The sequence below is a fragment of the Ictidomys tridecemlineatus genome, chromosome 2 (assembly GCF_052094955.1).
Source record: "Ictidomys tridecemlineatus isolate mIctTri1 chromosome 2, mIctTri1.hap1, whole genome shotgun sequence".
Taxonomy (NCBI): Eukaryota; Metazoa; Chordata; class Mammalia; order Rodentia; family Sciuridae; genus Ictidomys; species Ictidomys tridecemlineatus.
The window spans coordinates 176025374-176038286 of record NC_135478.1 but is presented as its reverse complement, the minus strand read 5'-3'; the positions used below and the strand labels follow the sequence as shown (position 1 = coordinate 176038286).

Here is a 12913-nt window from a genome sequence, read left to right as displayed (position 1 = left end):
AATTAGCAAGATGATTCCAAACCATTTTCCAAAGCAGATGTTCCAATGTACACTTCCATGATCACACCACATCTTTGCCAGAACTTGATATTGCCCAACTTCCTAGTTTTTATCAGTCTGTTATGTATATAAAATGGCATTATCTTGTAATTTTATTTTATTCGCAGGATTCCTATTGAGGTTGAGAATATTTTCATATGTTCATTGGCCATTTATCTTTTCTGTTTTTTTTAAAGTTGTCGACAGACCTTTATTTTATTTATTTATATGCGGTGCTGAGAATCAAACCTAGTGATTCACACATGCCAGGCAGGCACTACAGCTGAGCCACAGACTCCGCTGTTGTTTTTTTTTTTTTAATATTCATTTTTTAGTTGTAGTTGGACACAATACCTTTATTTTCTATATTTATTTCTATGTGATGCTGAGGATCGAACCCAGAGCCTTTCATATGCTAGGCGAATGCTCTGCCTCTGAGCCACCAACCTCAGCCCTAAAAGTTTTGAGTTCTTTGATCAAAGGGCACAGGCTTCAGAGGTTCAGTACTCAAAGACAGAAGTGTCAGGCGAATTTAGTTTCTCAGGTACTCCACTGAATAAGCGGAGACTCTCTCAGACACCTGCAACCAATATCATTCAGTGTCCGTCTAGCACTGTCAGATGGTCTCTACAACCTTAGGCAGTCTGGTCAGGATCCAGGCATGCTTTGTGCTCCCCAATCCAGTCAAGCCGGCGGGAGGTCAGCAGGCGGCTCACACCTAAAATGCTATGTAGGACTCTGCACCAGACACCCCCAGAATTACGCAAATTTTGTTTGGTTCATCCTGTGTTACCAGCACCTCAAGCAATTCGCTATGGGCTAGAGACAGAACCGGGAAAAGGCCCGTAGACCCGGCCCTCAGCGGGAGGGAGGGCACCAAGCCTCCACCTCCGCCTCCACAGCACACCGCACGCCCAGACCCGGCCCGGAACTGAACGCCACGCCCAGCTCGCAGCGTGGGGAGCGCGTCACGTGACCGCGCCGGGCGGAGTCAGGCGGCGTCGGAGGCCTGGACGCCGCCTGGTCGCTTAGCAACAGCCCCCGGCGAAGCGATGGAGGCTCCAGTTAGCAGGGAGCAGGAAGCCGGGTATTATTTGAAAAGCCACCGGATCATGGATCTGCTGAACCACCTCACCAGCGTCCTCCTCTTTGTCAGGCCAGGTAAGGGTGTTGCCACCTAATAGCGTTCTGTGCTGCCCGCCTCCCCGCGGAGACGCGAGGGAGTCGGGTGCCGGCGCTTCGCTGCCTCCTCCTTTCCTCTCCTTTCCTCCCTCCACGCTCTCTAGGCCACGGAGTCCTGCTGTTGCCCATTAACTCTGTGGTCTTCGGTAAACACGTGCAGCTGGGACGACCCCTAGGTGCCAGCCGCTAACCTAGTGCGGCGAGTTAGGCTAGGGGAGCGGTCGTTGGGAAGAGAGGCTTCCCGCTCCACCTCTGCGTGCTACGTGGTTGAAGGCAAGACTCTGAACTGGTTTCTTGCTCTGAAAAGTGGGCACGATAGTAGAACCGATCTCGTGGGGGAGATTCATGTATAAAACAGCCTGTGCTTGGCAAACAACGGATGTTTCCATTGCTACCCCTGCTTGTGAAGTTTTTCATACAGTAAGTGCACTAAACAAATGAGCTACAAGGGTGTTCTTGAGGAGCAGCTTTTCCTGACATTTTTATACATCTGTGCCCCTTAAAAGGTTTGAAACATTTCATAATTTTTGTGTAGTGTGTAATTAAGTTTTGTTAAATCGGGTGTAGTGGCACATGCCTGTGATCCCAGCTACTTGAGAGGCTGAGGCAGGAGGATTCCAACTTTGAGGCCAGCCTGGGCAACTTAGACCCCCATCTCGAAATAAAAAATTAAAAAGGGGATGTAGTTCAGTGGTAGAGCGTCCGTGGGTTCAAATTACAGTATGGGGGGATGGGAGAGGGAAGTAAAAATGACCATATGTCCTCCCCAGGTTGCAAAACTTCCATGTGAAGTGTACAAAAAGCTAAAACTGTCCATTTCCTTAAATTCTACACATCCTAACACTGCCAAAACCACCCATCCAGTATGATCGTGTTAAGTATGATCAAATTCTTTCTAGTTGTTTTACAGCAGAAAGCATTAAAAACAAACAAAAAATATCACTGTAACAAATAAGAAAGTGAAAAGAAATAAAGACAAAGTCTCTCTCTCTCTCTCTCTCTCTCTCTCTCTCTCTCTCTCTCTCTCTCTCTCTCTCTTTAATGCTCTGAGGTAAAATTCATTTCAAACTGATTTTTAAAACGTGTGTTTTGGAAAAGTGACTGTGTGTCTTGCTGGTGCTTGATACTGTAACATTGAAAAGTATTCTGCTGTTCAGTGCAGCAGTATATCTGACTCCACAACTGGTACTCTTGATAAAGCATTTCAGTGTTCCCAACACAAAGAAATGATAAATATCTGAGGTGGTAGATATGCCACTTACCCTGTTGTATACATATATTGAAATATCACACTGTACTCCATAAATGTGTATAATTACTGTGTCAAATAAGAATAAAAATATATCTTAAAAAAAGACAAAAGGAAACCAATAGATTTAAAAACATAATGTGAGCGAAGAGACAACTATGGTGTGGGAGAATTTGTTTGCAAACTATACCTCATACATCTGGTAAGAGATAATATAAAAAATACATAAGGAACTCAACACAGTGGTAAAAAAAACAGCGCAATTTTTAAAATGGGGAAAGGACTCAGGTTGATCCCCAGCACCACACACAAAAAGGAAAGAAAGAAAAAAGCCAAAGGATCTAAAGACATTTCTCAAAAGAAAACATACAAATAAACAACAGGGTATATGAAAAAAAATGCTCTCCATCACTAATCATCAGAGAAATGCAAGTTAAAACCAATATTCACCTCACAGTTGTTAGAATGGCTATTATTGAATAACAAGTGTTGTCAAGGATGTAGAGAAAAGGGAAATGTGTACACTGTTGGTGGAAATGCAGATTAGTACGATCATAATGGAAAACAGTAAGGAGGAAGGATCTCAAAAAGTTAAAAAATAGATATATTATGTGATCCAGCAATCCCACTACTGAGTGTATATCCAAGAGAAATAAAACCAGTCTGTCAAAAAGATACCTACACTCCCATGTTCACCACAGCATTATTAACAATAGCCAAAAAAAGGAAACAACTTTGTATCCATTAACAGATAAGAAAATGTGGTATATATTTACAATGGAATACTATTTGTCTTTTTTTTTTAGTTGTTGATGAACTTTTATTTTATTCATTTATTTATATATGATGCTGAATCAAACCAGTGCCTCACCAAGTACACTACCACTGAGCCACAACCCCAACCCTGCTATTCATTTTTAAAAAGCAGAAAATCCTGTCATTTGGATGAATATGAAAGTCAGTGTGTTAAGTAAAATAACCCAGGCATAGAAAGATAATAGCACAATATTCTATAATATGCTGAATTTAAGGGGAAAAAAAAAAACACAGAACACAGAAATAGAGCAAAATAGTGGATCCCAAAGACTAGGAGTTTAGGTATTAAGGAAATGTTGGTCCCAAAATTTAAGTTAGATGAAGAATAAGTTCAAAAGATATATTCTACATAATGACAACTACAGTTAATAACAATATATTGTATCTGGGCTGGGGTTGTGGCTCAGTGATGGAGCACTTGCATAGCATGTGTGAGGCACTGGGTTCTATTCTCAGCATCACATATAAACAAATAAATATAGGTCCATCAATAACTAATAAAAATAATTTTTAAAAAATTGTGAAGAGAGGGCTGGGGATGTGGCTCTAGCAGTAGCTCGCTCGCCTGGCATGCGTGCGGCCCGGGTTCGATCCTCAGCACCACATACAAACAAAGATGTTGTGTCCACTGAGAATTAAAAAATAAATATTAAAAATTCTCTCTCTCAAAAAAAATTGTGAAGAGAGGAATTTTAAGTGTATTCATCACCAAAAAAAGTGAAATAGCACATTAAATATTTTGATTAAGCCATTCCATAATATGTATATGTATCTATATACATACATCATGTTGTTTATTATAAATGTATCTAATTTTTACCTGTCAAAATAAATTTAAGGGCTGGGGTTATGGCTCTGTGGTAGAGCGCTTGCCTAGCACCTGTGAAGCACTGGGTTTGATCCTCAGAACCTCATAAAAATAATAAAATAGTGGGCTGGGGACATAGCTCAGTTGGTAGAGTGCTTGCCTCACATGCACAGGCCCTGGATTCAATCCCCAACACCACAAGTGAATAAATAAAATAAAGGTATTGTGTCTATCTACAATTTAAAAGAAAATTTTTAAATAAATTTAAGAGGCTGCAGTTGTGGCTAAATGGTAGAGCATTTGCCTAGCAGGTGTGAGGCAATGGGTTTGGTCCTTAACATCAGATAAAAACAAACAAATAAAGGTATTGTGTCCATCTACAACTTTAAAAAATTACTTAAATAAATTTAAACATAAAAAATTTAAGGGCTGGGGTTATGGCTCAGTGGTAGAGCCATAATTCTAAATAAATAAATAAATACATTTAAATAATCTATCACAATGTGGGGACCCTATTTGAATATTTCCTTTTTTTTCTTTTTTTTTGGTAGTGCTGGGAATCAAATTTGGGGTTTTGTACCTATGAGGCAAGCATTCTACTACTGAGCTATAATCCCAGCCCCTGGATACTGATTTTCTAAAAATGTTTAAAATTTATAGCATTTGTGAGACAACTGAAACTTGAATACCATCTGAGGATACTAAAAAGATTTTTTAAATGTGTGAATGGTATTGTGATAATATTGTGGTGATATGAAAAAGGAGTCCTTTAGAGATGCATAATTCAAATAGCAATGAAACATGATTGCTATGATTTTCTTTGAAATAATAGGTAAAGAGGGGGAAATAGGTGGGTAACTAGTAAAATAAGATTGGCTGCAAGTTTTAACAGTTGAAGTTGGTGGTGAGTTCACTATACTTTTCTACTTTTACAAACTCCTGTATTTTTAAATACACACACACTCTCTCACACACACACACACACACACATTTAGTTGTAGATGGACACAATACCTTTTTATTTATTTTTATGTGGTGCTGAGGATGGAACCCAGTGCCTCACACATGCTAGGCAAGCACTCTGCTATTGATCTACAACCCTAGCCCAAACTCCTATAATTCTTAACAATAAAAAGCTGTTTTTAAAGAACTTTTAAATAAACATACAGGTAAAAGCTGGGATTGAAATTAAATGATGGTGCAGTAGTAGGGTTTTACCAGCTGTTCCATCTTTACTTCTTTTTTTCTTAACTTCTGACCAGGGATAGAACCCAGGGTTGATCTGATCTGTCACTAAACTACATCCCCAGTCCTTTTTTTTTTTTTTTTTTGGAGACACAATCTTGCTAAGTTAGTTGCCTAGGTGGCCTGGAACTTGAGATCCTCCTGCCTCAGCCTCCTGAGTAGCTGGGATTATAGACACCTGGCTACTTATGATTTTTTTGTCTTGATTGCCCTACATTATTTCTGGAAAGTAGGTTGTCCTTTATTTTTCATTTCTAAAATTGCTTTAATGAAAGATAACTTATTTATTCAAAATGTTAGAAATAAATATTTTATGCTTCCTATCTGGAGAACTATATCTGAGTTTCTGCTTTTGTTACCTATATATCATCCCTCTAGCCAACTTTTCTTACATCTTGCTGTTCCCACTCTTTTCGGTTTGCAATTCTTTACGTAAGTTAGATTGACTGGGAAATTTTTTTTTTTAAATGACCAGGTTCAGTTTCTAGACTTTTCTATTCAGTCATCTAAAGTAGAGCACTTATGTATGTGATTGTTTAATGTTTTATGTTTCCTACTGGACTGTAAGTTTCATGAAAGCAAGGTCTGAATCCCCTGGTGTCTAGTACAATACCTTGAACAGGTGTTTAATAGTTGTTAAATGGCTGTTTTCTTTTGTGACATATTGAAATTTCATATCAGAAAGAGTTGGGACTATTCTTTTGCAGAAAACCCAAGAGAATATTTAATCTCTGTGTTGGAATGTATGAAAATTGCTAAAGAAACAAATGTAGCTTTTCCTTACTTTATGGATAACTCTAACATCACGGCCATGTTTGAGATGCTGGACAATTCAGGCAAAGGCACCATATCATTTGTACAGTACAAAGAAGGTTAGTATTTTCTATAAATTGAAGGAATAATTTATGGTCATTTCATAACTTTCTCTAGTTGAAAAGAATCCTCATTTTGCAAATTTTCATTTCTTCTCATTTTGATGTTTACAGCACTAAAAACCCTGGGTCTATGTGATGCAGATGAAGATTTAAAGGATGATGGACATATAATAAATCTGAATAGGTTCAAGGAGGAAGTGTAAGTCTATCTTTTAAATAATAATTTTAATAATGTAGCATGATTTTCAAGTATTTATTATTAATTCTGTTGCAAATGAGTTCCTCCCTTTTGAGAAAAACCTTTCATTGCCCTGAAACTTGAAGCAACTAGAAAGTGAGGACAGGTGCATGCCTATACTCCCAGCAACTTGGGAGGCTGAGGCAGGAGGATACCAAGTTCAAAGCCAGCTTCAGAAATTTATCGAGGCCTTGTTTCAAAAAATTAAAAAAGGGCTGGGATATGGCTCAGTGGTTAAGTGCCCCTGGGTTCAATCCCTGGTACAAAAAAAGGAAAAAAAGAAGAAAGAAGGAAGGAAGGACAAGCAAGGAATGTTCCCTTCTGGGAAATGCTGGAGTTAGGATGTTCCAAGGCAACTTCATTCTTTCCTCAAGGAAACCTCAGCAATTCTCAAAGGATGAGATACAAAAACCTAGTTTGCTAAAACTAATAGAAAAGCTTTGAGCTCAACACACTAGTTGAAAAGTTTCTGTACACAGTAATAGAGTTTATCTCAAAACTTACTTATTGCAAAGTAAATGTTTATCAATAGTGTAATACACATTAGCCTGACAGTTTTAGATTTGAGATATTATAACCAGTGTTGAAAGTAATAAATGCTCTGTCAGGAAAACTATTGTAATAAAATTCTATATTTGTAGAAAGGCTCTAGTTAATTTAGCTTAATTTGTTTGCAAGTTTTACTCTCTGAGATTTATTGATCAAGAAACCATTATTTAGGGCTGGAGTTGTGGCTTCGTGGTAGAGCACTTGCCTGGCATGTGTGAGGCCCTGGGTTCGATCCTCAGTACCACAAATAAATAAATAAAATAAAAAATCCACTGGCAACTAAAAAAATATTAAAAAAAAAAAAAAAAAGAAACCACTATTTAGTATAGCCCAAAGCCAAGGAAAAGTCAGAAGAAAAAAGAAAGTGCAATATTTTTGTCACATTTTTTTTTTGTTTAATTACATCTTCTACCATGGGGGAAAGACTGAGGCAGCGTGCTCTAGCCTAAAATGTTTCATCCAGAGAGAAAAGGTTTCCACTGTCACAAAGAATGGAACTAAATATTTTATTTATTTATTTTGTGGCTAGGGAATGAACCTACAGCCTTCACCTGCTCCAAGAGTATTTTAAATGGAAAGATAGTTACAGAACATGAAGTATAAACCTAGCTAATTCACCATCTCATAATTTGTTTTCTCATGGAAAAATACTGAATTCACAAACTGGGTACAGGAACCTCAATGATAAACATGCATTCTTAAGTGACTTTAAAAATTTATTGGCTATGTTTGATTATCCACAAAAGTTTCCTTTAGCACACGAAGTTGAAAGTTATAATTTCTTTGCTTTTGTATTTTATTCAACATATATATATTCAGCATTTATATTTGTAAATGGAATTATTCTGAGTTTCCATAGTTTTCTGTTTTTGGTTTTCTTAGGAACAAGAGAAATCGGGAAATATGGTCATCATTTTGGTAATACCATGAATTCAAGATAATAAATGATTCAGTAAAGTTGTCATTTGTCCAGTTTCATTAATTCAGAACATCTTCATAACTTTAAATCCAACTGCCTTCCTTTTTGTTTAAAAAAAAAAAACAAAAAAACCCACAACTTTTTCTGAAAGATGGATTATTTTCCAGTGTTAGGCCAGTTTGTCCTCAAATTAAGTAGAATTTCAACATCTTGTTGAGCCAGTTTATAAATTCCAACTTCATTTAAAGCTGCTGTGGCAGTAAGCTGCCCGGAAGCTGACTGCAGTACATCTTTCAGAAGTAATGCAGAACCAATGTTCAAATTCAAAACAATACAGGCTTCTTTTACACTGTTTAGGAGGAAAAAAAAGAAAGGAGGTAAACGGAATTTTTTTATTATCTCTGTCATCCATATTGTAATAATTTCATTTTGAGAAGCTAAAGTTTCCCCATGCTGCTGCTGGTCAAATATCCTCTCTATCAAAACTATTTTTGGACTAATTATTTGTCTTTTCAAATATGTTGGGACTACAGAGGTGCACAAAATTTGTAAGTTCATTAGAATTTGTAAGTTCATAAGGTACTAGAATCATGCTTCCAATATGTAGCCATTTGTTCTCTAAATACAATACTTGGTACTAATAGTCTATTAATGTAGCTACCACTTTAGGTCCATTAGGGTACGGAAAAACAGAAAATTAAGCGATTAAAAATGAAAGCAGAAGATAGGTAGAATACTAAAATAAATCTGAATATATTTCTAAGAATTATTCTCACATACGTTTATATAATTACACTTAGAATCACAATATCAAATGTGTAAGAAAAAATTTTCTTCTGGCCTGGCTTATTGTTAGGTATTAAACACATGTGTATTTGCTTACATTTACTGAATATAGCAGAAACCACAGTTGCTTTCATTTTCTATGTATTCTCCCAGGAATAATCAACTGAGAACATTAAACCAAATGTTTAGGAAACAAAGTCCAACTGGATAATTTAAATCTACTTCTGGTGAATTTTCTGAGTTCATGGGTCATATCTCATAAATGATTTTGCTTTTTCTATTGTGTTCTGAACATACAGTAGCTATACAATCAATGTTTTAAGATTTTAATTGATCTCCTAAGTAGAACAAAATATATTCCATGCATGTATAATTTTATCAAAATACTCTTGTCATGTATAACTAAAAAGTACCAATTAAAAAAAAGATTTTAATTTCTTATTCCAAACATCAGTATAATTCTTAAAGTTGCTAAAAGCAAATCAACCTTCTCTAATAATTTGATACATCAATATTAATTGTTAAATATTAAGCTTACTGTTTAAAATAATTTTCTGGTCTTTTGCAATAATGAGAAAACAAAGGGAAAAGGTTCCGAGTCATATCAAACTGCAACTGGGCTGCTCCTCCTTCATTGAAGTGATTAGCAAGAATTATCTGAAACAAAGAATAATTCATGTAACAGCTGCCTTTAATTATCATAGCCCAAAAAAACTTTCTACTCTTACTTCTTTTTAAAAATTTTTTTATTTATATAAGCATTACAGTTCATATTATACATATTGAACACAAATTTTTCTTTTTTTTATATATAACAGGGGAATGCATTACAATTCTTATTACATATATAGAGCACAACTTTTCATATCTCTGATTATGATATATTCACAGCAATTCGTGTCTTCATACATATACTTTGGATAATAATGTCCATCACATTCCACCATCATTTCTAACCCCATGCTCCCTCCTTTCCCCTCCCACCCCTCTGCCTTATCTAGAGTTCCTCTATTCCTCCCATGCTCCCCCTCCCTACTCCACTATGAATCAGGTTCCTTATATCAGAGAAAACATTCTGGCATTTTGTTTTTTGGGATTGGCTAACTTCACTTAGCATTATCTTCTCTAACTCCATCCATTTACCTGCAAATGTCATGATTTTATTCTCTTTGTGTATATATGCCACATTTTCTTTTCTTACTTACTTCTTGATATATGTATACATCCAGCTTTTCCACAAGCATTTGCCAGAAAATTTTAAATAAGGAGAAACAAAGCTGCTGTTCCAGTTGAAGTAAACGGTCTCGTAATGTAAGCAATAACGGGCAGGCTGAACTGGATAAGGACATTACTGCCTGTTCTGATTGAGATGGCAAGGATAACCATCTGTTAAGAATAAATAAATAAATAAACTAATTAATTAATTAAAACAAAACACAGCTTGTATTTTTACCCTAAAATTTTTTTAATCACTTTTTATGTGGGGCTAGTTCTGGAGATTTAGCCCAGGGGTGCTTTACCACTGAATTACAATCTTAATAAGTTGTATTATGAGGCTGACCTTGAACTTGGATCCTCTTATCTCAGCCTCTTGAGTAACTAGGATTACAGGTGGGCACCACTATATCTGGCTTATCATTGTATTTTTTAATTCTTTAACAAATTATGTTATATTTGGAGATGTGTATTGCCTGGGGAATTTTGGATGAGAAAACAGGTACAATATTAAAAGTTCTCTCAGAAAGCAAATGTACCTATGTTTATATTTTAGCTGTCAATGAAATACCTTTATTTACTATCAAGATGATACATATACTTTAAATCCCAAAATTTTAATATTTGACTTATTGATATAAAAGTTTTTTAAAAATTAAACTGGGTATGGTGACACACATCTGCAAGCCAAGCTACTCTTGAGACTGAGACAAAGGGATTACAAATTCCAGGCTGTCCTGGGCAACTTAGTGGACCCTGTCTCAAGATAAAAAGGGGTGGAAATGTAGCTCAGTGGTACAGTACTTGCTTAGCATATGCAAGGCCCTGGATTTAATTCAAGTACTGAGAGAAAAAAATTAAAATGTATGTTTTTAAGGTTTGGGGTTGTGGCTCAGCAGTACAGCACTCGCCTCGGATGTGTGAGACCCTGGGTTCGATCCTCAGCACCATATAAAAATAAATAAACCAAATAAAGATATTGTGCCCATGTATAACTAAAAAAAAAATTTTTTTAATGTATTTTTTAAAAAAATATTTTGTTTTAGTTGTAGTTGGACATAATACCTTTATTTTATTTTTATGTGGTGCTGAGGATTGAACCCAGCACCCCGCACATGCTATGCGAGACTCTACTGCTGAGTAAAATAAACTCAGCCCCTAAAATGTATATTTAGCATTTGAGGCATCAGCTACTTTTATGCTCTAGTTTTCAGCAAAAACCAACAGTGATGAATAACACTTCCAAACTGATTGAGGTCCTCTGTGTGGCAGGGACTGTGGTATGTCAAATACATATTGCTTGTTCTTAAGCAGCTCATGTTCTGGTGGAGGTCACAGATGCCCTCAGGGAATTATGGTAATGGAATAAATTGTACAATGCAAAGATGCACAGGTTGCTGCAGGAGCACCTTACTTTGAAAAACAAGTGACAGGCTGGACTGTTTGACCCTAGCTCTCTGTATTTATAATAGCTGAGGACTAAATTATAGTAGCATAAATTTATTCTGATTAAAAATGTCCAAGAATATATTTTAGGAAGATTTCTATCAAAAACAGTTAAAATTTGGGCCTAGTATGCACAAGGCCCTGCATTTGATCCCCAACATTACAAAAACAACAACAAAAAACTAAAGTTTTGAGTGCAACAGGCCAAACCCTGTTTCTATCTAGACACTGAAAATTTGACTGCATGTACCATCTTTCGACTTTTACTAAACTGGCATAAAGAGTTAACTTATACAAAGTACCTACCTTTCTTTCTTATAAAATTTTGCAGCATCTTTAACTTCTCTAAAAACATGGTCTACTTGACGGGTCAACATATCATGCTTTAAACGCTCTAAGAGGTTAATCATGTCGTCAAAGACAGAACTCTCCATAGAGGCTAGTTGTCCCAGCTGCAATTTACTGAGGGTATTATTCTCTGCAAAAACTTCTAGGGCTGCCTGCTGAAGTTGTAGAAAGAACTGAAACAAAAAATACATTAACACATTTATTAATACACTTCAACATCTTGAAATAGAATTTATATATCATACAATTCGCCCATCTCAAGTGTATATAGTTCAATTGTTGTAGTAAATTTAGAATTGTGCATCCATCACAATTTTAGGACATTGTCATTAACATCTTGGTACCCCAAAACTCTCATTCTTAGCCTTTATCCCCCAATTCTCTCCCCACTCCCTTCAACCCTTAGGCAACCACTAATCTACTTTTTATATGGAACTGCCTACCCTAAGCATTTTAACGTGTGTTTTTTGTGATTTTCTTTATTTAGTATAATGCTTTGAAGTTTTGTAATATTATAACATTAGTATGGTATGTATGTTAATGTATGAACATACTGAATTTTATTTATGCATTCATTAGCCAATAAACATTTGGATTATTCCTACTCTTTATTATGAATAATGCTTCTTTGAACAATTGTGCACAAAGTTTTATGCAGACAGTGTTTTCATTTCTCTTGGTATAAAACTATAGGGGTGGAATTGCCAGATCAAATGGTATTTCTACATTTACTGTTGAAAGAATTGCCAGGCTGTTTCCTATAGCAACTGCTAGGTGCTTAACCACTGAGCCATATCCTGGGCCCTTTTTTATACTTTATTTAGAGACAGGGTCTCACTGAGTTGCTAAGTGCCTCACTAAATTGCTAAGGCTGACTTTGAACTCAGTCCTCCTGCCTCAGCTTCCCAAGCTGCTGGGATTGCAGGCATGTTCCAGCATGCCTGGCTAGTCATTTTCTTTCTTTCTTTCTTTATTTGTAGTTGTAGATGGACAGACAGCCTTTATTTTACTTGTTTATTTTTATTCGATACTAAGGATCAAACCTAATGCCTCACACATGCTAAGCAAGCACTCTGCCACTGAACTATAGCCCCAGCCCTAGTCATTTTTACTTGTGGTATTTTGCATTTTCCTGATGGCAAACATGCCCGTTTATTCATTTTTCTTGATATAGACTGAGAGTTGTAGGGAACTTGGA

General features: G+C 36.3%; 2 protein-coding genes across 4 annotated transcripts in view; one reads left to right on the top strand and one right to left on the bottom strand.

The window, feature by feature from the left end:
* Positions 1-1003: 1003 nt before the first annotated feature.
* Positions 1004-7961, top strand: Efcab10 (EF-hand calcium binding domain 10). Of its 2 annotated transcripts, XM_005319518.5 has the most exons (4): positions 1008-1200; positions 6047-6211; positions 6326-6413; positions 7884-7961. In XM_005319518.5, exons 1-4 carry the CDS (start codon positions 1092-1094, stop codon positions 7921-7923), a joined length of 402 nt encoding a protein of 133 aa, XP_005319575.1. In that variant the 5' UTR covers positions 1008-1091; the 3' UTR covers positions 7924-7961. The 2 variants fall into 2 exon arrangements, with proteins under 2 accessions (XP_040147609.1, XP_005319575.1); XM_040291675.2 differs by lacking the exon at positions 6047-6211 and having other exon boundaries at positions 1004-1200.
* The window catches only part of Rint1 (RAD50 interactor 1), a 29011-nt gene continuing 23591 nt past the window's right edge, over positions 7494-12913 (bottom strand). For both annotated transcript variants that reach the window (XM_040291673.2, XM_078040230.1), the window contains 4 exons: positions 11674-11888; positions 9912-10092; positions 9245-9363; positions 7494-8269 (listed from right to left, as the gene is read on the bottom strand). In XM_040291673.2, the coding sequence (XP_040147607.2) occupies positions 8077-8269; positions 9245-9363; positions 9912-10092; positions 11674-11888 (708 nt within the window). In that variant the 3' untranslated portion in view covers positions 7494-8076. The remainder of the gene's footprint in view (positions 8270-9244; positions 9364-9911; positions 10093-11673; positions 11889-12913) is intronic.